At 39.9% G+C, this 27,364-nt stretch overlaps 1 protein-coding gene across 1 annotated transcript in view; it reads right to left on the bottom strand.

The window, feature by feature from the left end:
• Positions 1–27,056, bottom strand: part of LOC148423208 (mannosyl-oligosaccharide 1,2-alpha-mannosidase IB-like) — a 45,146-nt gene extending 18,090 nt beyond the window's left edge. The window contains exons 1-6 of the mRNA XM_088415865.1: positions 26,644–27,056; positions 20,050–20,571; positions 12,200–12,461; positions 10,582–10,678; positions 2,665–2,783; positions 976–1,056 (exon numbers count right to left, since the gene is read on the bottom strand). Of these exons, the coding sequence (XP_088271991.1) occupies positions 976–1,056; positions 2,665–2,783; positions 10,582–10,678; positions 12,200–12,461; positions 20,050–20,363 (873 nt within the window). The 5' untranslated portion in view covers positions 20,364–20,571; positions 26,644–27,056. The remainder of the gene's footprint in view (positions 1–975; positions 1,057–2,664; positions 2,784–10,581; positions 10,679–12,199; positions 12,462–20,049; positions 20,572–26,643) is intronic.
• Positions 27,057–27,364: the final 308 nt, after the last annotated feature.

The following is a 27,364-nucleotide window of genomic DNA, read 5'->3' as shown; positions in this document are numbered from 1 at the left end:
TATTCCAATCTTTGTGCCTACTGCATTTGCCATAATAGTTCGCCGAAAATCATTCTTGGTACCATTATGGAATCGGCTGTGATTCCTCTATTTGTTGACAGGACCTCCAGCTATGTTTGCTGCTGCGATTTTTTGTTTCCTACCTGATCCGACATTATGATTTTCAATTTGTGTGTGAAGCAGTTCAAGATTTGAGGGGTTAAATGCTCACACTACTGCAATCTGCAGGTTCAGCAATCAATCACCTTCGAACAAATTGTGATTCCATTAGTTACCAAATTCTCTCCTTTGTTCACTACATTACTTTTTTCCCCACTGCTTCTATTTGATTCATGTGGGCTCTGATGGATGGATGTGAGGTTAAAGATGGTAGAAAATAGGTTTAGTTATTGTAAATGTCTAGTGACTGAGCAAAAATTATTATGCAGCATCAAAAAGACTACAATATTTATTGTGTGTATTAGGCACGCTAATCTTTTTTTTTCACCTGAGTATGAGTCGCCTGACAAGTGGTGACAAGTCCCGATGCTACAAGTTACGGTTGCACATACCTTAGCAATATATTCACCGATTGTGATCAGCTGAAAATGTTGTTATCAGACTGGATTTCTGATCATGTGATCGCAATCTGGATATCCCTAATAGCAACCTTTTATTTGAGTGGTCGTTTAAAAAACAATATATGGTTAAGAGTGGCATTTTGCCAATCGGTCACCCCTGCTTAAGGAAAGTTTTCTTTGGTAAAACAAGTAAAGAATCTAAAACAGGTTATTATATGCTCCAAACAAGTGTGTTTGCAAGTAGTTTGCAACAGGGTCCAAATTTCTAGCAACAGTCAACAACAAGAAACGAATGTATTAATCTGAAAACTAACATGGTTTTGCCTAAAGGCTAAATAGTAAATTGAACTCTCCCTGTCTAAATACCTTAGCACTGAAATTCTCATGTCTTGTCATGAAAAAAACAGGCACTTACCTCTTGTCCAGATAGGTAGTAGGCTGCTAGAAGGCCTCCGATGAAGCGGATGTTGACCTCAAATACTGACACCTCGACATTCTGTAAAACAAACAAAAGACAAAATAGTCTTTCAAATATTGAAATGCAACTATTTAAGACCATAATGCATTCAGTAAAATTTTGTTAGTACATATATAGATATCCTGCAAACATGTAACCCTAGAATAATTGGATATAATTGACTGCTGATGTCTTGAAAATGGGAGCCATTGCATTTTGACATGGTTAGGTGGTCGATACATTGTCAGACTCACTGCAGATCCATCTCACAGCTCAGATGTTACAGGTTTGAATCTACAGTGGTCCCCAGTGTTACGAGATTAATCCGTTCCGCGGTTGGGCTCGTGAGACGAATTCACCGTATGGCGGGCAATCCAAACCTATGTTAAATAGCTAATGCGTTTAGAACAGCAGGTAAAAACATCAAAATTGGACATACATATTAAAAATTGGTACCAAAATAAGTAAGTGATACATATGTATAATAAACATGCATACAATCAGAAAACATCATAAATAAAAAATATAGGAAGGATTTATTTACCTTTGAGTGACGCTTGTTATGCCCATATTCCCTAATAAGGATTATCTCCAGCATCGTGTTCATTTAATCATCTTCTTACTTCTCTCTTTAAAAACACTAGCAATCTTGGGACCCATGGCTAACCCTTTCAACTTTGAATTAAGCAGTTAAATGCACTATAAATACGGTTTTTGTAACCACTAACAATAGAACAAACCTTTACCGTTCCCCGATTTTTAAATAAGTGAGGCCGACAATTAGGAGACCACCGTCTTCGTGAGGAGACGCCGACAAATAGTAGATCAGAATTGTAGTGACGCGTTGCATGGACGGCAACTGAAAATAAGTGTTACTACCTAAAAATGCCTGCAGATGGAGACGAAACGACACAAATACAGCCAAGCATCTAGGGTCATGAGTTGTTTTAGGCGCAAATCTGGGAATATGCCATCAAGAGGGGATGGAAAAAAACTCAGTATTCCAGGTCGCAACATGAGTCAGGGACGTTGTAACACGGGTGTCCACTGTATGTATGTATATATATATATATATGCGTATACAGCCAGCCCCCGGTTTACGAACATCCTCTTTTACGAACATTTCGACTTACGAGCGTGGACCGCAGACTTTTTTGTCCCCCACTTACGCAAAAACCTTCTGTCTTACGAACAATACGACATACCGGCCATTGTATTCGTACATTTATTTTCGCTTTGCTACGTCAACTAATTCAGAAGTTGACGCTCATCATGGCAACGTTGAACGCTATTGCTCTTACAATGTCACAGTCACTGTCTCAGTCACGGTGTCAGTCACGGACTCAGTCACGGAGATGCTATTGGCCGGCGTCACGTCAATCACAGAAATGCCGATACACTGTATATATATATACATCTAGTGTATATATATATACACTATATATATATGTATATGTATATATATATGTATATATATATATATATATATATATATATATATATATATATATATATATATATATATATATATATATATATATATACTTTGCTAAGCGAAGACACAATTTGAGACACAATCATAAGTAACATGAATTATTGTGGGAAAACTGTATATAAGAAATAAGTGGAGGTTAGTTAGGTACACACCACACTGAAGTCGAGGTTCTGTTCAATCCACTCCTGTCCATCCTTGAACTCTTCGTGCAGGCCCATGATGTATAGCGTGTCCAAAGCATCCACAATAGATGCTCCGAGCTGAGAATTACCTGCACACAACAAAGGAAAAACTGGTTGAAAATAATGGAAAATAATGTTTTTGTTTGTTTGATTTTAACCCCCAAATTAATTACTCATCAATCCATCCATCAATCGACTGGATTGGACTGACTATGCTCTATAGGAATGTTTTTTTTAACATTAATTTCCAATATAGAAAACAAAACTAACAGTTACTCTAGTAATACTGCTTCTGCCCTCATTGGAAAAGGTTTCTTTCAACAGATGTAAGCACATAAACATTATTAGACCATAGGTTCAATATACAAGCCTGTAGGTCAGGGGTCAAACTCATTTAAGCACAGGTGCCGCATGGAGGGAAATCTAAACTCAAGGTAAAATCATGGTATATATCTGTCATAGCATCACCATGACAAAGGTAAAATGGAAATGTGACAGCAAACGAGAACACTAATGTTGTTTTCTACCTCCTGTCACTGAAGCACACCAAGCTATTTTGCACAAGCGTGACTACTGGTCACTTCTATTTGTAAATTACAGTGCTCATCTGGGCATTACTTGTAAAAGTAAAAATTTTTGTGTATTGTAATATTTGATGTCAAGAAAGGCACGAGAAAGATTACAGAGGAAGACTTCTTATCGATTTCTTATCGAGCATGAGCGCTAGTTACAGCAGGACAGCAGTTCAGGACAACACGCTTGTTAACAGTTTTTTTCAGTTTAATTTCTGTCAAAAAAAGAAGCGATCAGACAGAACTGAGTGAATCCTTTGACACAAGCAAGGGAATTCCAGTATTATGAACAGCAGACTAATGGGTTTATGGGTTTTATGCTTCATGAAATGATCTTGTGGGCTGGATTAAACTTCTTCACAACTGGATATGTTCTGCAGGCCGTATGTTCAACACCTCTGCTGTAGGTAGTAAGTAAGTCCAAAGTAAAATCCATCATATTAGGGTAAAACCATCATTTAATGTTCATATTGACTTTCCCATGCACAACAATCCAGATCACTGATGTTACAACAGATCATCTTTGAACTGTGTAATAAGTCAATTAAAAAAAAAAAGGGTTATGCACATTTACGTGAAGGATTGATATTCACTTAACATTGCACATTTGCTAAAGCATAGTGGTGGTAGTCATCAACCGAAGGACAGAGAATGGTTATTAATTGCACACCGTTAAAAAAAAAAGACAATGGGAGTTAAATTGAGTTAAATCGAGGTTACTTTTGTTTTTACAGATCAAATATTTCGTTTGAATTTGAAAGCTTACAAAATAATGGCTGGACGTCTCACCCTCCAGGATCATGCCTATCTTGCAGAACATTACAGCGTTTGGAGATCCATTGTCAAGATAATGACAGACTATTAAAAGGTTGATTCATTTAGTCCCAAGTTTATTGCAATACGACAAAATCTTCAGGCCTTATAAAAAATGCAATCTTGATGGAGTGCTTGTGCCTTGACAGCTACAGTATTAAAACATATGCGGCTGATGTATTTTGTCACATATATTTATTAAGCCAATGATGGGTGTCTTTTCAAACCAAGAGGTGTTCTGAGCCTTCTCCATTCATCTTTCTGGTGTTTACTCGTCATGCACTGCATACAAGGAAGGTGGGAAGTCCAACTTTTCTGATTGCCAACTAGAAAAAGTGCACTTGGATGCCCATTGGAACTGAGAGGTTGTGAAGAGTTGTGGTCAGAAAAAAAGGACACTGCCTTCATAAAAACAAACATAGGATGCGCTTGTGCATGCATCCATAATTTTAGGGTTCAATTTGGATACTTTCTTTGTTAGTGTGCATGGGAGTTTGGTGGCAATGTAAAAACTGTAGCAAAACAGGATTAATCTTACATATATAATTTCTTCACTTTCCTTTATTTCTATCCACAAGGTGTTTATTTGTTGCAGAGAAGGGGGTGGAGCGGCTGCCACATAGGAATAGCTGATTAGAGAGAGCCTTATGAAGAGTTTCACTTAAGGTACAGTTGAAATAAATGTGAAAGCTGATTGTACCGTTATCCCGCTTAGTCGGCTACAGGCTCCAATCTATGTTGACATGCGAGAGCAGTAAGCCCGTTAGTCCAAACCTTGTCGCAGACTCATCGTTTGCAACCTGCTTTGCAAAAATAAACACCTTCTTCTTGAAAGCTACGGTAATACTCCTGTGTGTGAACAATGATGGACTCAGACGTGGTTCATACTGCTCGTTTCTTTTATAGGAAATAATGCCTTAACAAGCTCAGGAAACACAAGCTGCTGTTAGCTGCAACAGGGACTGGCTGCTAATAGCCAATAGACTTCCGCCCTCGAGCTTGTGCTATTACAGTTATTATTGTAAGTAAGAATACGGCAGATATGAAAATGCACGTCTGTGCATCAAAACCCGGCCTAAGTGGCTGACAGGGCAATCTTCCTTGAATGGTGTTGAATAAAAAATAAATTATAATCTTTAAGTTACCGTTTATAGGTCGCACCCATACATGTGGCCTTCATTTTTGGGGAAAAAGTGTGTTTTATTGAGGGAATTACAGTATTTGAGATTCTGAAAACTTGTAAATCACTGCTGTGGATTTGAAAAATCGTAAAAATTGCAGATATAGTACGCTACGCAAATCAAAACATTTTACAGTCCCAACATTTTCCCTGAGAATATCCCCTGCACCTGGGAAGATCCCTGATTTACAATCTAAATTTTAGACCAACTTTTAGATCAGCTGTATGCTGTTTAAGTACTTGGATTTGTACACAATTTTCCTATATGCGATAATGTGCAGGTTATTAGCGGGTGGACCTGCTGCTACAGTGTGTGAAGGAAATCATACATTAGGTTGTTATCATTATGTGCTTATTTCTTGTCTAGAATAGTGTGCATCGCTATCCATGTGTGAAGTCCTAGTTCATCTCGCCCCAGTCCTTAGATAAAGCTGTTGACGCAGGAAAGTGTGAGCCGGGACCTTGGCCCAGCTGTTGGTGGCGCCCGACTGGCTCTTTTTGTTATGTCTTGTAATGTGGCTTGCTGAATAAAAAAACAGGAGGGGCGGCTGGGCGAATTGAATTAGCGTTGGAGAACGTACAAGTTCATTTGTCAAAGCTTTTTCCCTATCCATGGTATAGAAAAGTCAATCTTGGCTGGTCTTAGCAGCTAGGCTTGTCCTAGTCTTCCTTTAGAGATTTCTCTGACACAGTGTGACCAGCTGTTGAAGGGGGATAACCTTCTGCTTTGCTCATTGGGGAGAGGAACTGGAAATTGATCGACGAGAGGCATCAAACACGACTATACTCATTTTGAATTAAGTCACGGTGGAACGGTAAAGCCTCAAAATCAGTTACATAGGACATAGATACATAGAAGTGACATGCATGAGGGAGAACAACCAAAGTGCCCTGGTTGCCAACCTTCTCTTGACAGATTGGGTTGACTGTTGGACAGACCAATGCTCAGACTCGCTTCCATCCGTCATTTTTGTAACCTGCAGTTACACTTCTGGCCACAGTTACACTTCTGGCCAAGTTGGCAACCGCTGAGACAAACATCGGTGCATGTGATGAAAGTACATTAAGGAGGACAGGAGGTTCTCTGTCCAGCTGGGGCAATATTCCTGTCCCCTTTGGGCTATGAGGTGCCCCAGGGTTCTATTTTGCCCCTCTTCTTTTTTTCTATTTATATGTTGCCTTTGGAATTTATTTTTAGAAAACACAATGTCCATTGTTTTGCTGATGCATAAAAAATAAATGATCCTGTCCTCTTTCCAGGTCCTATTAGACTGCCTTTGTGACATCCGGTCTTGGAACGAAATGTTCTTTCTTAAAATAAAAGCAAAACGGAGATAATTTTATTAGGCCAACAAAATCTTATTGATGGCTATGACAGTGCCATTGGGACTCCAAAGTCTCACTGTCATCCTTTTGCAAGGAACCTTGGTTTTATTTTAGACACTGATTTAAATTTGACAAGCAAATAAGCTCAAAAGTCAAACCAACCTTTTTTCTGTTGAGACTCCTATCAAGAGTAAGGGTATATCTCTCCACAAAGAGTTTTGAAAAACGTATCCATACTTTTGTTACAGTACGCCTGGACTATTGTAATTCTTTGTTTATTGGTCTCAACCAGTCAGCATTCCACCAGTTACAAATTGTCCAAAACACATCCGCCCGTTTGCTGAGTAGGAGAAAAAAGCGCAACCATATTAGTCCTGTCCTTGCATCCTTGGCTGCCCATTTGTCCCAGACTGCAACTCCAAAATAAAGCTGACAACAGATGCTGACCGCATAAACTAATCTGTGTGTTTGTAAACTCAACAACGTCATACCAATCGCAAATAGTAGGCCTCAAGGCAGCATCATGAGTGGAGCGCATTAGGACCATGTCTCTCACTCAGTAGGCATGTTGCAATGAACCTTTGATGCTTTGACCCTGTTGGCTTTGTTTTTGCTGTTTTGGACAGTGTTGTGTCAGGTTTTTTTTTTTGGTTTTTGTTTTAAATAGGCAGTTAATTGAAGGTGTGCCTTATAATCCGGTATGTCTTATAGTGCGGAAAATATCATAGTTAATACATTTTATAATATTTCACCAAAAATCAAGAAATGTGATGTTCAAAAAATAGCAGCATTGATACCTGTCTTTGGAAACTCAAAATTGTACTGTACAAATTAAGAAATCGAAAAAAAACTGAGTAGCCTAAACTAATACTTAGTTGCATGACCATGGCTTCTGATAAGTGCTTTGCTTCTGTGGTGCATGGAATTGATCAACTTCTGAAAATTGTAAACAGGTATTGCAGCTTCACAATTCACAATTACTCTGCGTACGAACAGCATTTTTTTATTTGATTTTTTTTGTCAGTCCACCTCTCTATGATCTGTAGTACACCTCTCAGTCAACCTCTCTATGATCTCTATGAGGTCACCGCTGTTTGCCAGCAACCATGATTTTGCTCGCTTCCAACGATTCTTGCAGGACACTTAAACATATTTTCAAGAGGGAGAGCACTTCTATAAAACGTGATTGGCTCTTGGCACGACCATCGACATTTGAGGGCAGGAGTTGTAATCTACTCCCACCCCAACTCCCGCTTGTTACATTGAGAGGGACGTTCCTGTCTCAATCATACAACACACACGCTGTTGGATAGACGGAAGGCAGAGGAGGAAGGAACTTCACAGGCGCACGTTGCAAATCGAAATCTGTTTCTTTTGTAATAAATTGGAATTTCAAGTGTAAACTCTCATTGTTATCATGTTTGCTCATCTACAGATTTCACTTACATCTACATACAAAATGAACTCGTTCTGGAAGTAATTTCGTAACGTGATTTTTTTCTGAAGCCTAATCCCTTCTATCCCCCCTCCCCAAAAAAATTCTCCTAAACCCTTTAAATGAATATTAATAAATTACAAAAATGCATTAGGGTGGCTTGGTGGCAGAGAAGTTAGCACGTCTGCATTGCTCTGGCCCTCCTGTGTGGAGTTAGCATGTTCTTCCAGTGAACCGTGCTGGTTCTCTCCAGGCACTCCAGCTTCCTTCCACATTCCAAAAAGATGCATGACTGGTGTATTGGACACTCTATATTGTCCTTAGACTTCCAGGCACCGCTAATATAACTGTGCCTCTTGGCAAAACTACACAGGATGGAAAGGGGTCACTGTTCAGTTTGTGTATAAGGTTTAATAATTTAAGATTTAAGTAAATATGTGTACTGCAGTAGTTTGGCGTCTGTGGCAAGTGTATTTATAGTTACCTCATCTGTCTGACATGTAGGAAACACATTTCGTACACTTTATTTATTTACAAACATACAGCATGTTTGTGGATCCTACTTCGCAGATTCACTTTTCGCAGGGGTCTTTCCCAACAGTGATTCTTTCAGGCTAGAGGGAACTCACAATGATGGGCATGGTTTGATGTCCATCATGTGTAAATAATGTCACTTCAGGGAATGAAGCAAGGTGCTCGTTTACAATAAGGCACAACCTGGAACTGGGTCAAATGCTTGTAATGGATATGGAATGCAGACTTTGTTGCGAGGTCATTTTTGTGTAGGAGCAATGGAAGAAGCTTATGTTTTATGCTCGCTAGTTGTTCCCAAACTTTTTTTGTATGAAAATTATTTTATTTTATATTTCATGTCCTTTTCTTTTCATCTCAAAATGAACAAAAGTAATTGATAGAAAAAAATAAATAAAAATAAATACCATGCTGTTATATAAAACTCATAAAAATCACCAGTTACCAACAACTGAAGAAGTGAATGAGAATATTTACTTATCATTTTGGAAATAAAATAGTAAATGTTTCAATGCATCTCTTGCAATGTGTTAAGATACAGTACATAACCCTCATTGGAAAACTGCTTTACACCAGTGTAAATGTTTTGAGGCGAAGATATAACAATGACAACTTTTTTTTTTTTTCAACAGAATATTTTTTAAAAATCCTCCTTTTCGATCCTTTTGGTGATCCCATTTGCATTAACCGTGAAGGACCATGCAACCTTGATCTCAATGATGGACATTTCCACCACTGAATAACATTTTATCATTGGTGTTTACAAGTGCACATAAGTGGTATGCAGGTACGCATGCGAGACAAAAATTACTGATGCGTAATGTCGCATACTGCGCACAGTTGTGTGCCTACTTTCATCCATGACAAACAACGTTATTGCTAACAAACAGGCTGCTCATGAAAGATGTAATTCGGCCTCACATTTCTGTAAAAAATCTTACACAGAATTTGTAGCGCATGCGCAAGATAAAAACAAAACAAAACATGGCATACAAAACATTTTTCTTCTAAGTCCAAAGCATTATCATTTTTGTGATCTTTGCTATATACACAAACTTAATTGCATGGTAAGAACAGGTTGCAAAAATACACAAAAATCTCATTCATGGTACAAAAAAGCTTCGAAGAAATACTTTCCAGCAATTTTCCTCCCCATGGTTTAACATATGCTCGTTGAGAGACTTACTGCAAAAGTGCATACTTATGGTCTCGGGTCGCCGGTGTTATTTCGCAACCAGCCTTCCAAAACAAGTTTAGATATATACTTTGATCGTTTTAAATGAATACAAAATATATAATACCAAATTAATTTGCAAGATTTTAATCTGACATGTTCTTGAGTTATGCAGATCAATTTGGTATGTACAACTAATGTATTTTCTTATTGAATGTTTGATTAAAAAGCTTTTATTTTGTGAAAGATATCGTAACCAGGGTTATACCTGCATACATAGGAAAATGCACGCTCGTTGGCTGAACACATTGCGAGGTACGGCGTACGTGGTTTAAAAAAAGTGCTTCCACTTGAATTACACTGAATGTGTACAACTTGACAGGTAAGCAAGCCAGTTGAGAAGCAATGGCTAATCGCTCTCTTGCTAGGTGACGAGACAAGCTGCAGGCTTGGACGAATTAAATTGGATTCCGAACGAATTTCACAGACCATAATGCAGGCTGGCTGCAGATGGTGCACTGCTAATGTGGGAACAACAATGAGAAGAACTTTGAGGAAGACATTTTAATGAAAGACAGGGTGCATACCAAATATTATGTCTTAGTACTCATATCAGTAGCCCACGAATAAAATTATGCGCACCCATGTCTATGGCATAGTTTCTGTTTTATGACCTACAATTTATGTATCGTTCAAATTTTCTGGAATTGTTTCTATGCAAAGGCACTTGGCAACTTATTTACAAAAGTATTATCACTTGATCCAGCCTACCAGACAAGGCTGAGAAGGGCGACATTATTTACCACCAGGGTTTGCGTGAGTGTGTGTGTGATCTGAGTTTTGTCTGGAAACTTACCAAAGATATTTGTAGAATGCCCTTTCTTGGCAAGGGGCTTGAGCTCATTGTGACCCCAACCATATTGACGATAGCTGTCCCACGCATGCTTCATCATCTGAAATGTCACAGTGACAGAATAATAGATGTAGAGTTAAAGCAATTTGGATCTTTAAAATAGGAATTTAAAAGCAAGAAAATTAAGAATAGAGTGTCGAGAGTGGGCAACCCGCAAGTCATTTTAAATATAACAAAAACTGGGTTTGATGGGTTAATTGGGGGAAATTATTATTAATCCAGGCCTGTAACTGACAATATTTTAAATAAATAATCAACGGATTATTTTGTCTATATTTTGTATGGATAAAAGACATGTTTGAATTGGAGCACTCTGAGAAAATGAGGGCCAAAATAGAGGAGCGGAAGTCTCAATGAATGTCACGAAAATTGTTGCATTGATTGCCTCAAAAGGTTGAGCAACAAAATATTAAGTCGATGATACTGCCATTTGTCCAGGCTTGTTTCATGAGTTTGTCTTTTCAAATAATAATCTGGAACCACAATTCAAAGGTTTCTAAACGTCTGTAGGCTTTATTTATTATTACTACTGTATTATCAGATTCAACTCATTTCTGTGACCACTTTTACTTCTTTAGCATGGGTGACAGAGTCATAATGTGACCAATTAAATAGAATCATATTGAATTAAAAACTATCGTATTTTTCGAACTATAAGCCGCGACTTTTTCCTCCGTGATTTGAGCCCTGCAGCATATAGTCCAGTGCAGCTTACCTGCGTTATTTTTTTGCGCTAGCCACCAGGAGACAATCCACCGGTCAAGAAAATGTGTGTATCTGTTCAAGGTCTGAATTAAGGGAACAACCATGAAATAGAACTGAAAAGATGTGAATCAATGGCTGAACTTGAAACGAGTTTTAAAAATAAATCATTAAAAATATTAAAAAATATGTATAAATTGAAAAAGATTGCGTATACAAGTTTGTGATGTGTAAATTTGATATAAGGTATATATGATTGTATTTAAATAGTTATGATTGTACGTATGAATTATCTGCAATGTGTTTGTATGTTCACTAAAATAATCTAGCAATTAAACATTGAGAGACAGAAGAAGATGCTATCGAAGAAATGATTTTGAGTTTGAACTGCTATTTAACGCTGCAGTATTCTGTTGGTGTTATGTTGAAAATAATCCATCCATTTTTGCATAAATATGTTGGTGCTAAAAATGCAGAAATGTTGAGTATGTTAAAGAGAGAATGTTGCCGTTAGCAGGGAATTCATTTTTAGAAAAGAATTATAAAAAATTAAAAAACTTCCATATAACATCTTTTTGCATAAGTATCTGATGTTACTACCTGCGGTTTATAGTCCAGTGCGGCTTATCCATGACAAAAAATTGTTTTTTTGTTTTTTTGTTTTTTTTTGCTCCATTTTTGGGGTTATGTACTGGTAGGGCTTATAGTCCGGAAAATACGGTATTTTGAATCAAATATCGATTCAATTCGAAGACCAAAAACTCGGGCAGTAAATTATGCCCACCTCTAGTGTACTATATAAATAGAAATTTGGATGTTTGTGAATCAACCGAGTATTAAATACAACTTGTTTTCTTACCTCACGAATCTTGTTCCGTTTCTCTTTGACGTCTGGCTCAAGAGGTTCACCATCGCCAACGCCAACGACCTTGGGCATGGGCACGGGTGGCAAAGGCTTTGGGTCCGCACCCTTTTTCTTCAGGTCCTCTGCCACCTTGCTCTTCTCCGTTTGGATCTCGGCCTGCAGCTCCTCACGTGACTTCCGCAGCTTTTCTTTGGCCTCCTGAAGAGCCCGCTCGTGGTCAGCACGAATCTTGTCCCGGAGACTCGCCTCATCCTCCCTGTGAAAGTAGAGCAAACAAGTTAGGAGAATATCCTCTTGACTTTGGCAGATAATTAGCCTGTACAAAGAGAGTAGCAAGCAATCCTGACATTAAATAAACAGTGTAATTTAGTAAATTTATCAATGTGATAAAAGCTAAATAATCTTGTGACGAGAAAAGACATGCTCTTTGGGGAATTAGCACTCTGCTGCTTTCAAGATGATAAGTTGGAAAAAGAATGGAAGCACTCTTGAACATAGTTTCTTGCTTCGATCACACACATAGCAATGACCGATGATGCAGGAAAAGTAGGAAAAAGGTAACTTCTATACACCTATAAGAGGCAAACACAGCGAGCATGTATTGCCCATCCATCAATCCATTATCTTCTATTATCTTCTCTGAGATCGGGTCATGGAAACCCATTTTGACCGCTTGTATCCGGGATCTCGTTCTTTCGGTCACAATCCATAGTACGTGACCAGAGTTGTGGGTGGGTAAATGGATCTATTGGTAATTAAGCTTATGAAGCAGTGTTTTAAACAAAGTCGCCTGCGGAATTAAACATTCCCTCCACTGGCTCTTACTGGTTATGATGTTGCGTATCGTATAAAACGAACATATTTTTCATTTGGCAAAATCTGTGTACTTAACATTTTGTTGCTTTGCAGCTGAAAATGATGCGATCATTTGTGATCATTTAATCAATAAGATGATATCCCTATACAAAATGTCTTTAATATTCAAAATTCAAGGCATCCGAAACTTTGGTGGGGGTACAGGGGTGTTCTAAATATGTCTATAGAATAAAATGACCATTTGGGACAGCCTATTTCAGGCTCATATTGATGCATTCACGCAAACTTCCTGAGCAGGTCTAGAACCACAGTGAGCAACATCAAGCATGTGCACGGTGAGTCACCATGAATATGTCTGATGTTACTTATAAAGTGACCTACATCACTTAACTCATATTTTGTCAAAAACGAACAAAGGACTCTCTGAGTATGTTTGCCCTGGGCATCCAAGGTGCTAGCTACCATAGGTCTCAAACTCCAGTCCTTGAGGTGCCGCAATCCTGCATGTTTTTGATACTTCTGTCATAAACACACCTGATTCAAATTATTAGCTCATTAGCAAGCTCAGCGGGAGCTTGAAAATTATCCTAATCATTTGAATCAGGTGTGTTTAAGAGAGCAGCATCGAAAACATGCAGGTTTGCGGCCCTCGAGGACTGGAGTTTGAGACCTATGCCTGAACGAGGCAAAGTGTGTGGCTTATGCATTGATGATGCAAGGAAGCACGGAGCTGCAAAAACGAATGACATGATGATGTGCATCAACACTTAAATGTATGTCATGGACCGGTAATGTAGTCCTACTTAGCATCAGGTCACATAGCCCCTGTAATTTATGGGGGGGTTTTGAGGTGAGAAGCGTCGTCGAGCACACTCCAAATGATGCAGCTCCAAATGACATGCTGCTAGACACATCAACAACTACTTTTGTTGTTTTCAAATTGTTTGAGCTATTTCATCTTTGATTTTTCTCATAATTTTTTCATGTTGAGCAATAAGACATAACACTTACTGTACTGCACTTTTCACCATGGAAATAAACAGGCCAAAACTCAGCAGAACATGTCATAATTGACAGACACATATATCCCTCCACATTTTGGTACATCAATGTCATGACAGTATATCACTAAAGCTGGACATAAGGATGAGACTAGGTATTTTACCTAGACACAACAGTGGATATCTGTGGCGGAGCACATGGCCCTTGTGACAATAATGAATACACTACATGGCGCAATTTTCCATATGGAATGCTCCCATATTTTTACAATTTTCTGCCATTTCTGGACACATTTTTCATCACATATCGTCAACCACACATGCCAAGTAAACTTTTTTTTCACCTGCTCCAGTGGATGCCAATAAAAGTGTGCATGGTCGCTCTGCTGGGTCAAATGCAAAGGCCAAATTTCATGGATCTAGCACGATGCAGTTTGCCCAGATAAAAGGCAACTCCTTTAAAACTTGAGCCTGCGCAGACAACACTGAACCTGAGCGTGTCCATCAATCTAAAAGAGCAGCCTGTGATAAAGGGAAAACAATTCATCGCATACTTCCACACTGTGGATGAGAGCATGACACTTCTGACATTGCCCAGCTATCAATTTTCATCCGCAGGGTGGGCTCCAGCCAGACAGTGACAGTGGAGATTTTAGGTTCTATGCATGGGACAACTACAGGACATGATATGTATAAAGAGGTGTCAAGACCCCAACCGCGGGTCTACAGGGGGAAACAAAGCACCGGATTGTGTATGGTAGGCAAAGGCCAAAGGTGATACTGTCAAGTAAATTATGTGGACAAGTGTTTGAGTACTTCAGTGAAAAAATTACTCCCAGAAGTTAATAAAAGAAATAAATCACCACTGCCGGTAATTTATTTTTCAATTATGTTTTAAAAGTATTTCACTTGAGTGACTGACAAAAAAAATGCTGATAATGATTTCTTTGAAGAAAATGTTGCCTACTTTTGCCATTTCCCAGAGACAATATACTGATGGTGCCTGAAATAAAATTGCCTCATTCATTTAATAAATGTTATGGGAATTTTTATATAAAGGAAGTATGTTTTTTGTGTTGAAAATTAAAAAATATTGACATAACCATAAGATAATATTGCTTTATTCTTCTGAGTGCTACGTATATATAATGTACATGCATACAATTACTGTATATATATATATATATACATATACATATATATATACATATACATATATATACACAGTGGTACCTCGGTCCTCGAACGCCTCTATACTCGACCAAATCGGTGCTCGACCAAAAAAATCAAGTAGGTAATGCATCGGACCTCGATCAGATTTTCGGTTCTCGACTAGCCGAGCCTAGCCGAGCCGAGCCGACCCGAACGCACTCCTCGGCTCTTTTCGGCCAGTTCAAGCGCCAGTTCAACTCAGACCGCCAACGGAGTAAGACTTACGCAGTTTGTTTGAGTACGTATTTCTTCCCAATTTTCAACTTTTTTGTGTTGCGCTAGCCCTTAATGATGGGTCCTAAGAGAGATAGTGATAAGGGGAAGGCAAAGAGAAAAACAGTGAGGACCACTATCGAACGGAAGAAAGAAATAATAGCAGAATATGAAAGTGGTCTACGGGTGTCCGACCTCGCATCGAAGTACGAAATGGCAAAGTCAACCATTTCCACTATCTTGAAGCATAAGGAAGTGTTAAAGAAAGCTGATGTTGCAATGGGAGTGACAGCAATTAGTAAGCAAAGGCCTCAGATAATGGAAGAAATGGAAAAGTTGCTTCTTATCTTCACCAAGGAAAAGATGTTGGCAGGGGACAGCATTAGTGAAGCTCTCATCTGCGAAAAAGCTCTTCAAATTTACGAAGATCTATTGAAAACTACTGGAGGTGAAAGTGCTAGTTCATTTACTTTCAAGGCAAGCAGGGGATGGTTTGAAAAATTTAGACACAGAACGGGAATTCATAGAGTTACCAGGCATGGGGAGGCATCCAGTTCGGACAAAGCAGCGGCTGAGAAATATGTTACAGAATTCAGCGAGACCATCAAGGCTGAAGAGTATGTTCCTGAACAAGTGTTTAACTGTGACGAGACTGGCCTGTTTTGGAAGAAATTGCCGGCCAATACGTACATCACAAAGGAGGAGACAAAAATGCCTGGTCACAAGCCTATGAAGGACAGGCTAACGCTGTTATTGTGTGCCAATGCTAGTGGAGACTGCAAGATCAAGCCCTTATTAGTGTATCATTCAGACAATCCCCGTGTATTCAAGAGAAATAACATAATTAAAACTAAGTTACCAGTTATGTGGCGAGCTAACACTAAGTCATGGGTCACAAGACAATTTTTTACTGAATGGGTCCATGAAGTGTTTGCTCCCCAAGTTAAGGCATACCTCATCGAAAATAAGTTGCCATTAAAATGCCTCTTAGTGATGGACAATGCCCCTGCCCACCCTCCAGGTCTAATGGATGACTTAACAGATGAATACAGTTTCATCAAGGTGAAGTTCTTGCCCCCCAATACTACTCCCTTACTCCAGCCTATGGACCAACAGGTAATTGCTAACTTTAAAAAACTGTACACCAAGGCCCTCTTCCGAAAGTGTTTTGATGTGACATGTGATACCCAGTTGACCCTTGGAGAATTTTGGAAGGATCACTTTAATATCCTCAATTGTGTTAACTTAATAGACCAAGCTTGGAGTAACATCACTTGTAGGACATTAAACTCTGCATGGCGAAAACTTTGGCCTGAGTGTGCACCTGAAAGGGACTTCGAGGGTTTCCAGTATGAGGCTGTTCCAAGCACTTCTGCTGTTATTCCTGCTGGTACATGTACTACTGAAGAAAATGCTGTCATGGAGGACATTCTTTCCATGGGAAAAAGTTTGGGCATTGAGGTCAGCAGGGAGGACATTGATGAGCTTGTGGAAGGCCACTCTTCTGAGTTAACCACAGAAGAGTTATTGCACCTGCAACAACAGCAGCAGCAAGATTTGGTTCAGGAGCAGGAATCCTCAGACGATGAGAATGTAAGAGAGGAGGCTTCCAGTGCAGTGATCAATGACATGTGTGCTAAGTGGGGTGAGTTGCAGGCGTTTGTTGAAAAATACCATCCTGATACCACAGTCACTAACCGTGCTGTGATAATTTTCAATGAGACTGTTATGGCGCACTTCCGAAAAATAGTGCAAAAAAGGCAGAAGCAACTTACAATGGACAGGTTCCTTCTTAAAGAAAAGAGGAAGGCTACTGCCCAGCCAGATTTACCTCCACAGAAGAGAGAGAGAAGGGAGAAAACCCCTGAAGGCGCGTTACCTAGCGTCATCATGAAAGGGGATTCCCCTTCCAAGGATTAACCCTCCCTCCCGTCCTCGCCGCATCCATTCCCGTATGCCATCAGCCACTCTCCAAAACGTAAATAAATTATACAAAATGCTTAATAATGCTTTATATATCTTTATCATGTACCGCTTGTGCACATTTACGTCCTCATTGTTGTTTAGATACATGTTCTTATAATATTTTAGGTATTTTTCTTAATGGTAAAAACGGATTAAAATAGTTTCCATTATTTCTTATGGGAAAAATGGTTTCGGTGTTCGAACAAATCGGTGCTCGACCACCACCTCGGAACGGATTATGGTCGAGTACCGAGGTACCACTGTATATATATATATATATATATATATATATATACATACATATATATATACATATACATATATATATATATATATACATATATATACATATATATATATATATATATATATACATATATATACATATATATACATATATATATATATATATATATATATATATATATACACACACACACACACACACACACACACACACACACACACACACACACACTTTAGGGCTAATTGATAATATTGAGAAATTGCAATACAAAGTGACACAATGCACACATTGCAAAACAACATTCATTTTCCAATATATTGCGTATTGGTTTTGAAATGCCTTACTTTTGTAATATTCTGTTGTCTGTGGTCAATATGATCAGCTCAATTAATACTTTCCAACGAAAACTGCAACATCTCTCCTCAAAGCACCAGGCAAACCTTGGCAAACTTCCAGAACCTCACATCAGAGCAGGAGATGTAGGGGAAGTGTGTGCAGCTTGACAGTATACGCTACACGAAACAGATTAAAATTTGCCTATCAGAGTTTGACAAACGATTTCAGGACTTTGCTTCACTCAAGCCTGTTGCTTCATTCATGTGATACTTTTCGGGAAGATGCTGAGGTTTTTACACTTGCATTAAAATTTGCAAAACTGTTTCACCTGAACTCATCTGGAATGGAGGATGAGATTTTGACACTGCAAGCCAACATTGAGCTGAAGTCCAGAGCTGTTTTTGTTGCTGTTTCTGCCTAAAGCATAAACAATGCATCACTATGCTGTGAAGCTAAGTAATACAAAAAAGATTTTGTATGTCTTAAAGGTTTACATTACAATACCGTGATGACGATGATATGACCTTACTGTTTTTATTATTATCATTATTATTATTAATGTTGAATGTGTCAAAGGCCTGCATGAGTTTAAAATGTCCAACTGCCTTTGAATGAGACCATATGTCATCCTTACGTCAGCAGTTACTGGACACTTGCTAATCGGGGCACAACCAGCGGTCAGATGAAAAACTTCAACATGAAAGACTGATAAGGCCACCAAACCTCACTTGAAACAATTTGATATTGTTCCAGCAATGTTGACTGAAATGAAGACAACAGTACAGGGTCTGAACACTTGACAGAAGATCCAGTACATCGAACATTTGGCCACCTCATACCCACCTATGGCACTTTTCTAATAGCCCCTAACAGCCCCACAAAACATCACTCCACTTGGCCGTGCACCACACAACAACCCCTCGGTTGCGAGAGGCGCCGGCCCAAATGGTGGGGTGTGATCAACTGAAACGTGTAAGCCTCTTGCAGAGAACAGAGTTGTGCCGCATCATTTCATGAGTGGTGTGTCTCGGCCGCTGTTTTAGCAGCGATTATAAAATATGAATCGCTGTTGCATGATGCAACAACTTGCAAACTATTATACAGCCGATCAAATGCACAGAAGCCTTCACAACTAGACCAGGGATTAAAGGAAAAACAAAAAAAAAAAAAATTGGAGTGATCGGGGAAAGATTTTCAAACACAAAGTATAAGAGTACAATGGATGAATTCAATTAAACAGAGCGTGTTTGTTTCCACATTCATATTGTTGTTGTTTTTTTCCCAAGCCTACTGCATTCTAGGCATGAAAACGAGTCAGGGGTGAAAAAGGTGAACAGTCTCCATAGTGACATAATACTACGTGGGTGTGCCTCTACCTTGGCCAGCCTCACTCCTAAAGTGCCTCAGCCAAGATGTTTATGCTCTTCGTATATTGATTAACCCATCATGTTGATTAACCTATTTTAAAGCTATCTTGCATGATTTTTGCTTATAGTCCCTAGGTGACGTTTTGTAGCAGCTAAATGATGAGCTTAGCCAGAGGTGGGGAACAGTGGTTCCTCGACAGCTGTATCTTATCTGTTTTTGATGTCCCTCGCGTTCAACAAACCTGACTCATACGATCAAGAACATTAACAGATTTTCGCAGAGCTTGCTGATGAGGTGGTGTGATGGGAGGGGGAGACAAAGATAACAGGCAAGGTAGGACTCCTCAAGTAAATAGTTCCTTACCCCTGGTCTAATTTCTATTTGCTAACGCTGATTAGCATGCATTCCACTTACTTGAGACAACAAGGCAGACCATAATTTGACCTCACCTGTAGCATTCTGTGCTCCCAACCTGGATACATAGCATACCACCCCCTGTACCATTGATGCAGTCTAAACAAACACCCAAAGCAATATAATTTAACTTTCAACAAATGTTAACTTGGAAGCCTAAACTTGTAAGCCTGTTCCTTCCATCCGCCCACCCCCCGATCGCCTAACCCCGCACTATTTGAGAAGGACAGTTAAAGCAACAATACACAATTTTATGATGAAAACATTTTTACCTGTGTCTGTGCTCATCATGTCCTCCCTGACCATGTATGATCACCTGTCCCGAAGCATGTTTGCCCTCCTTGGGCGAGTCAATGTGCGGGATGAGTACGTCCTCCAAGCCCAAGTCAAACCGCTTGTGCTTGGAATTGTCAGGCAAGAAAAAAAAAGCGCCAAAGCATAGGGTGATGAAGGCACTGAGGATGAGCAGCAGGATGAACTTCTCAGAGAGCCTCAAGGTAGCGCGGTGGTGCAGAAAGGAGGAGGCACCCGGCGACAGTGTGGGGATACGGCGCCCAGAGAGCGGTAAAAGAGCTGGCGTTGTCATGTCGAGAGCTGCTGAAGAGCTATAGAGCAGCGGGACAGGAGAGTATCAGGCAGGAGGAAGGGCAGCGGCAGCCTCACGAGCCCCGCAGGTGTCGTTAGTTGCAGCTGCTTGACTTTATTATCTCATGCCTGTGCTGCCAGGTCCAAACACCAAAAGAGAATGAGGTCCCTCAAAGTAGGACTGACTGGTGAGCAGACTCATCACCATTCTGCAAGAAAAACAAAACAAAAAACAACAGCTTATCATCAAGATATTACGAAATTTTATTAAAACCAGGTTTCACACGAACAGGAATTTGGGGCTCCATCACCATTTCTGAGTTTATATAAGCCAATCACACAATGGAGCAATATTGAAATGGTATGTTTATGTACAGTGTAGACTTTTGTACAGTTTTCTGAGTATTTATGATACTAATACCCTATTTAAATATGATTATTTTGGCTGAAGTGCAGCCATGGTGTGCCTCTTTGGCTGCATTCAGACTGATGGCATGTGTGATTCCAATCTGATTCGTCCTCAAATCCGATTTTGAGGGTGACTGTCCACACTGTTTGTAGCAAGTGCCCAAATGGGATCTGGTCACATTTAGACTAGGCCACATTATTGACCCATCTGCCTGGTGTAACAACCAGGCCGGAACGGAGACATTTAGCAGCGCATGTAATGTCTGACGTCATAACGGTGGCAGCGGCAACAACAACTAGGGCAAGTTTGAAAATTACACTCAGACACCTGTGCACTACCCTTGAGAGTGGGCGTGTTTTGAAAGGTGGCTTGGAGAGTTCTTTGGTCTGGAACATTGTCTCTTGTGGGTCTTGTGTCATGTTATGGGAAGTCAAAACCGATCTCTGCGTTTGGAGTTGTCAACAATGGCAGGCAATGTTTCAAAATCTGATATGAAACTAATTCCCAAAAGTAGCAATAATCCTCACTGCAAAAATCGGATTTCATGTGCTTTGTGACTGTTCAAACTACAGAAGCGCCCATACAGTTTCAATTTGCATGGGCTAAAAATCAGATTTTTTTTCTGGCAGTCTGAGCAAGGTCTTTATCTGCTATCACCACTCTCGCCAGCACTGCCCCGCCCACAGCAGCATCTGCTCTGGTTATCATGCAGAATGTACCCAAATTGTTACATGTGCTGTCATACTACTGTATTACAAAATATTTTATTTTATATTTTAGGAAAAAACAGAATAGTATTGTAATCATGTAAAAAAAGTATTACACTGACAATAATAAATAACAACAAAATACTAATTTTATGGGAAGGAAGATGTGAAACATTTTTGTACAACATTTTTGTCTGATGTTTTTGCACAACAACAAATTTTCAGACCTTAAGTTTTACAATGTCACAAAATAAATATTAAAATTGTCTCAAAATAAATAATATTTCTTATTTAAGGGCAGCTGTAACAAGCTACCATGGGTACACAGAACTTAACAATAAACTTTTAAACATTATTTGTGCAAAAAAAAAAAATGCTGCAGAAAAATAGAACCCACATCATCACCACGATGTCACAAACATGTTTGACATACATTTGTTAAGTATTAAACAAATCGTTTAGCCTACGTCAAACAGTAAGACTCGCTACAATTTTGTTTTTCAGTGAAGCAAGACGCACACCACGTTTATCACAGAGTGGGAATTGCGTGCTCTTTGCAGTTTGCAGGGGCCACGCTTTTCACATTTCAGAAGTCTGTTGCAACTTGGTCCCAAGTAGGACTGCACAATGACGGGATTTATATAATTTCATACATGATAATGAAGCTTTTATTAATTTTCTCTGGAGATATAGTGTAATATACATTGGTAGCTTCTTCTTCATTCTTGACTTGTAATAAGATCAGTTGGACATTGTGGTCTGGTCACCCCCGAAGGGGCCCTCCTGCTGTTAGACGCCATAACACCTAGAAGTGAAGGAAAGCGTCTCCACTGCGCATTGTTCCATTCTCAACTTTGAATACACATATCAGTCAACTGACGCCCACAGGTCTCGGACTGTGGGGGATTCCAATGTATCTCCAAGAGTATTCGCCAAGGTGCTGATTGGCTAGATTCGAACCCTCCACCCGAAAGGGGGCAGCAGCGGAACGGAAAAAACATGCTGACCTGGCCATGGGACCACCCCTTTTAGTGGACCGGCGAATACAAAAGATGGGACCGAAAGACGAACCGGCATCATTCTCATCGTGACACGGGAATGATCCAGAGATCTCTGTTTTGGACAATTGGCTTGTAAACTGCAATATGGTAATAATAAATCGTTTAAGTGTTGTTGACGCGATGAACGTGTGCATGTGTGTATATCCCGGCTCATACCCGAACGCGCAGGAATCTTTCACAAAGGTATGTGAAAACAATACAGCATTATTCAACTGGGTCCGCAATCAAAACTGAGATTAAATGTGAAAGATCCAACAACAAGTAATAAAATTTTACTTGCGAGCACGATATTTGCTGCCACGATTAATTACGACGATATTCTGCGATATTAACAATTAAAAAGCTGGCCATCAAAACAAGCACTTTCAGTCATCCCACCACCAGGGGGCAAACACAAGTTTAAGACTTAATTAAGCTTAAATAGCGAGCAAGCAAATCCTGCTAGAAGGGCGGCAGCTTGGTTTATGCTTGACTCATTCCGCGAGTTCAGCACGGCTCCACGGCAATCACGCCACTTAGCGCCGCATCCAAGCAGGCCGGATTTTCAGCAACGTGTACCTTCTTGAATTTCTTTACCGCGCAGAAGGACCGAGGAGAAACCATGCCGAACTAACGAAATCTTTTGGAAGCTTGCCGGTAAGTATCGTAAACAACTTCTGGCGAGCACGCACACAGAGATGAGGAGAAAATATGCTGCAGGCTCTATTTATTGCCAGCAGTAGGAATATCGGCTAAGTGCGGAGGAAAGCCGCACAGAGTATAAAGTGCAGCAAAATATGTGCCGGCGAGATTCCGCGCGTCTTCTTTTCACACGTCAAGAGTGGGACATGATGACAACGTTGAAGGTTGGAAAATCCGATGGCAAAAATTGGAATAAATTGGATTTGAAATGACCAAAAATGACATTTTTGACTGCTAAGTCCATACATACTTTGAGTGATTCTGGTGCTTTTGTACTGTTTTTTTCTTGCAAAAAAACTTTAAGGCTGTTGTAGGTGTTGTTAAAGGCCTGTTGTTGTATTATGTGCTTGGTTCTAAGTAGGCTACATTTTTTTCCAATGGTTTGCAATCAGCAAGATAGCGGTCTTTCCCTGTGTGCCAAGTTTTTGTCATAATTATTTACTTTAATTATTTTACTTTATTTTTTGTAAGTATCAACCCTTGTACTACTTGTTTAAAAAAAAGTGCAATAAATAGACATGTTTGATCAAACATGATGAATAATCATAATTAATAATTGGAATTTCAATATTGGCCAAAATAATCTTGGTTGTTATTTTGCCCATAATCGTGCAGCCCTACATCATCTGGAACTCAAATACGAACTCGAAATTTTCAATCTCCAAGGGTGAGGCTTGCTCTTCACATATTGTCTTATTGGACAAAGTGTCCCTCTGAAGGACACCATTTGCTCATCAATCGAGTTGTATTCTTCCAATGATAGCCAGACATGGTTTGCAAATCAGATTCTGAGAATATTGACATGACATGATGTCAGCAACCATGGAACATCTATCCAGTCATTTTTTATAGCCACTTATTCTTCACAAGGGTCGCAGGCTTGCTGGTGCCTATCCCAGCTGCCAATAGCACCCAATCACACCTAAGGACAATTTTGTTTGTCCAATACACCTGCCACGCATTTTTTTGTTTTTTGGGAGTGGGAGTGGGAGGAGAGAACCCACGAAGGCTCGTGAAGAACATACAAACTCCACACAGGAAGGCCGGTGGTTTTGATCTTGTCTCCTTGAACTGTGAGGCAGACATGCTTAACCACTGCGTCACCGAGCCGCACCTGGCAATATTTTGTGTCATTTTCCCAGTATGCACAATTTCTTGTCAGTTAGCAAAGACCCATTCATAAGTCTTCTTTAGCGGCATAAACATTGTTGTGCTTTTCCAATTTTTGTACACTGTGCCAATATGTTTGTTCTTTGAGTAGTAATACAATCATTTTTGTTGTTATGATCTTTTTTAAGTACTCCAGAAGACTAAGAAGATTGTCTGGAAGTGAGACACAAGGTCCTTTGAATGTGTACTCAGGGGTTTCAAAAGATTTGTTCTTCCTAGAAATGTGTTTTCTCCTTTGGACATTTTCTTCTGTTTCTTGTTTTTGTCCTAGGCAAGACTTATTTGACTCATTCTCCATGTGTTGCCTAGTAGGATTGTAAAGAGGGTCTTCAGCTGAGCTATTTTCACATCCCTCAAACTCGCCGTCATTTTCCATGATTGTGAGTAGGGTGGGTTTTTAAGCATTCTACATATGCAATAAAAATAAATGAGTAAAGTGTTAGCACAACATCAGTGTTGGAAAAATGTTTTATAATATAAACAGAATAAGTTCACATTGTTTTAAGTTTTTGTCCATCTACTACACTGTCTATTTACAAGCAGAACATACTTGAACTGAATTTATTAGATATTGCTAATTTTAATGGGAGGAATATGACCATTTTTGTTATTGTGACAAATAGATCACCCCACGCTGTTCATTCTGACTTAGGACTAAAAGCCCAATGCGATATTTACAACTCTAGTTTTACATGACTTTGTTCACTAAATATGGTGAAACCCAGTTGAATGTAATATAGAACATACTCAAAGTAATGGAACCGTCAAATGAGTTTGAAATTACCTGTAGTATCAAATAACATTTTGAAATTGGCTGGGGCATCTCGGTGGCAGTGGTTAGCACATCGGTCTCACAGTTCAGGGTTTCAAGTTCAATTCAAGCTGGCTCCAGCCTTCCTGTGCGGAGTTTACACGCTCTCCCCGAGTCAGCGTGAGTTCTAAGCACTCGGGTTTCCCCTCACATTCCAAAAACATGCATGATCGGTGTATTGGACACTTTAAATTGTCCCAAGGTATGATTGGATGCGTGAATGGTTGTTCGTCCCGGTGTGCCTTGCAATTGGCTGGCAACTGGTTCAGGGTGTTCAACCTACTGCCCATAGACAGCCGTGATAGGCGCCAGCAAACCAGTGACACTACCCGAGATAAGCGGCTATGGAAAATGGATGAAATTGAAATCAGCCCACCAGCAATACCAGCAGTTTGGAGAGGCTACTTCAGGTCAGAGTCACATGACTATCGCATGATAATGTTCAATGCATGCCACTTCAGATTTTAATGAGGTCAAGTCAGACAAAGTTTTATGTCAAAAAAGACTGCGGCATTCAAAGTGTTTGCGGCACTGGTATCACCATGAGTCTTATGGGCCCATATAATAGAAAATATTGCAACAATAATTAGTAATACTTTCAGATATTGCTAACCAAATGAATCGGGATGTGTACCTACATTTGGGTGATAATTGATTGTAGCTTCCTGATTAAGCTGAGCTTGGAGAGGTACAGTAAATGCCTAATGTCCCCCAAATCAAAAGAATTGGGGTGATTTTTCTGAAGTGGGCATGAGTAGAGATGTTCACATAAATGTTGGTGATGATTGATAACGCTTTTTAAACCTTAAGCATTTTACACTTTTCCAAAAGCAGAAATCTGGATCACAGCAGTTGAGAACCACTGCAATTGATGTAACGGTGCGGCCAGCAAGCAAGTGATAAACGACAAAATCGACAGTTCACTTGTCTCAACCCTAGAATTCTCGTCCTGTTTACTGCATTGACACCACAGACAACAAATTAACTGGAGAAAAACAACAACAAATAAATAGATCGACAAAAGCAGATGTCTGAGGTAAGAATGTGTGAATGGATTCCCGCAAAACGACCACTAAACACCCGAGTTAAACACGCATCGTGGCGGTGCATGCAAAGCAGACACGTTCGCTTCCAATCCAAACGTTCAGTGAATGGATGGACAGACGGATGGGGTAGCAATCACTAATAATGACGCGAGTCTCGACTTTAAAAACACCAACACAGGCAGAGATTACGCAAGAATCTGATCAAATGGATGCAACGGAATAGTACGCCTTGTTGAATGACGTCTTCTAACGGGAAGTTCATCCATCGACTGTTCCATTCTGGCTCAGACGATTAGCGGACTAGCAAGCTACCCTTGCTAGTTCGCGAGCAGCTAATACCCGTGGATAAAATAAAAATGTGTCACTTCCCCGAAAACATTGCACGGGAGACGTCACCTGGAGATAATAATCGTTTCCGCACGCACGTCTAGCGTGCTGACATCATGGCTCACGGAGTTGAAGTCGTCGATGTCCTACGCCGAACGGTCACTCACATCGATGGGCTGGTTCTGTTAGCTACGTTTTTCGGCTACTAATGCTAGTCTGCCTGGTGAGCAGCCGACAGAGGCGGGCTTTAGTCTCTGCCGTGCCGCATCACTGTCGTCGACGATCTCAATTTCTCAGACTTAATTTGACGAGCGTTCTTTTTCCCAGGCCGTCGGAAAAGACAAACGTGACCGCCAGGTGGTTTCATGATGCCCATAAGCGATTTTGTGCTGGGAAGAAAAAAAAATCTCCGATAAGATGGGGTGGAGCTGCCTGTCTGGCAGCTCCATAGGGCCCGCTCAGGGGACTGAAGCTTTTCTGCCGCTGCAGCTCCTCGAGTGAGCTGCAACTGCATTCTCAGCCTAGCTGAATAAGGAACCGTATGACAATTGCATGAGGGACAATTTGCGTAAAGGGAAAAACACAATATTACCTGATAATAATGATCACGCATCATTGGCTTGAATGTGATTTTATCGAACTCACTCCCTCTTGTTGGTTAAGCCCTACGAAGCAATCTGTGATCCAGAAATATTATTTAAATGTGATATAACTCATGTAGTAACTACTATCTTGTCACGTGAAGATGGGTGCCAAATATTTTGACAGTAGAGGGGTGGGGCCAGTGCTG

This window comes from Hippichthys cyanospilos, chromosome 5 (genome assembly GCF_059441005.1).
Source record: "Hippichthys cyanospilos isolate Australia breed blue-spotted pipefish chromosome 5, RoL_Hcya_1.0, whole genome shotgun sequence".
Taxonomy (NCBI): domain Eukaryota; kingdom Metazoa; phylum Chordata; class Actinopteri; order Syngnathiformes; family Syngnathidae; genus Hippichthys; species Hippichthys cyanospilos.
This window is presented reverse-complemented; position numbering and strand designations above follow the sequence as displayed.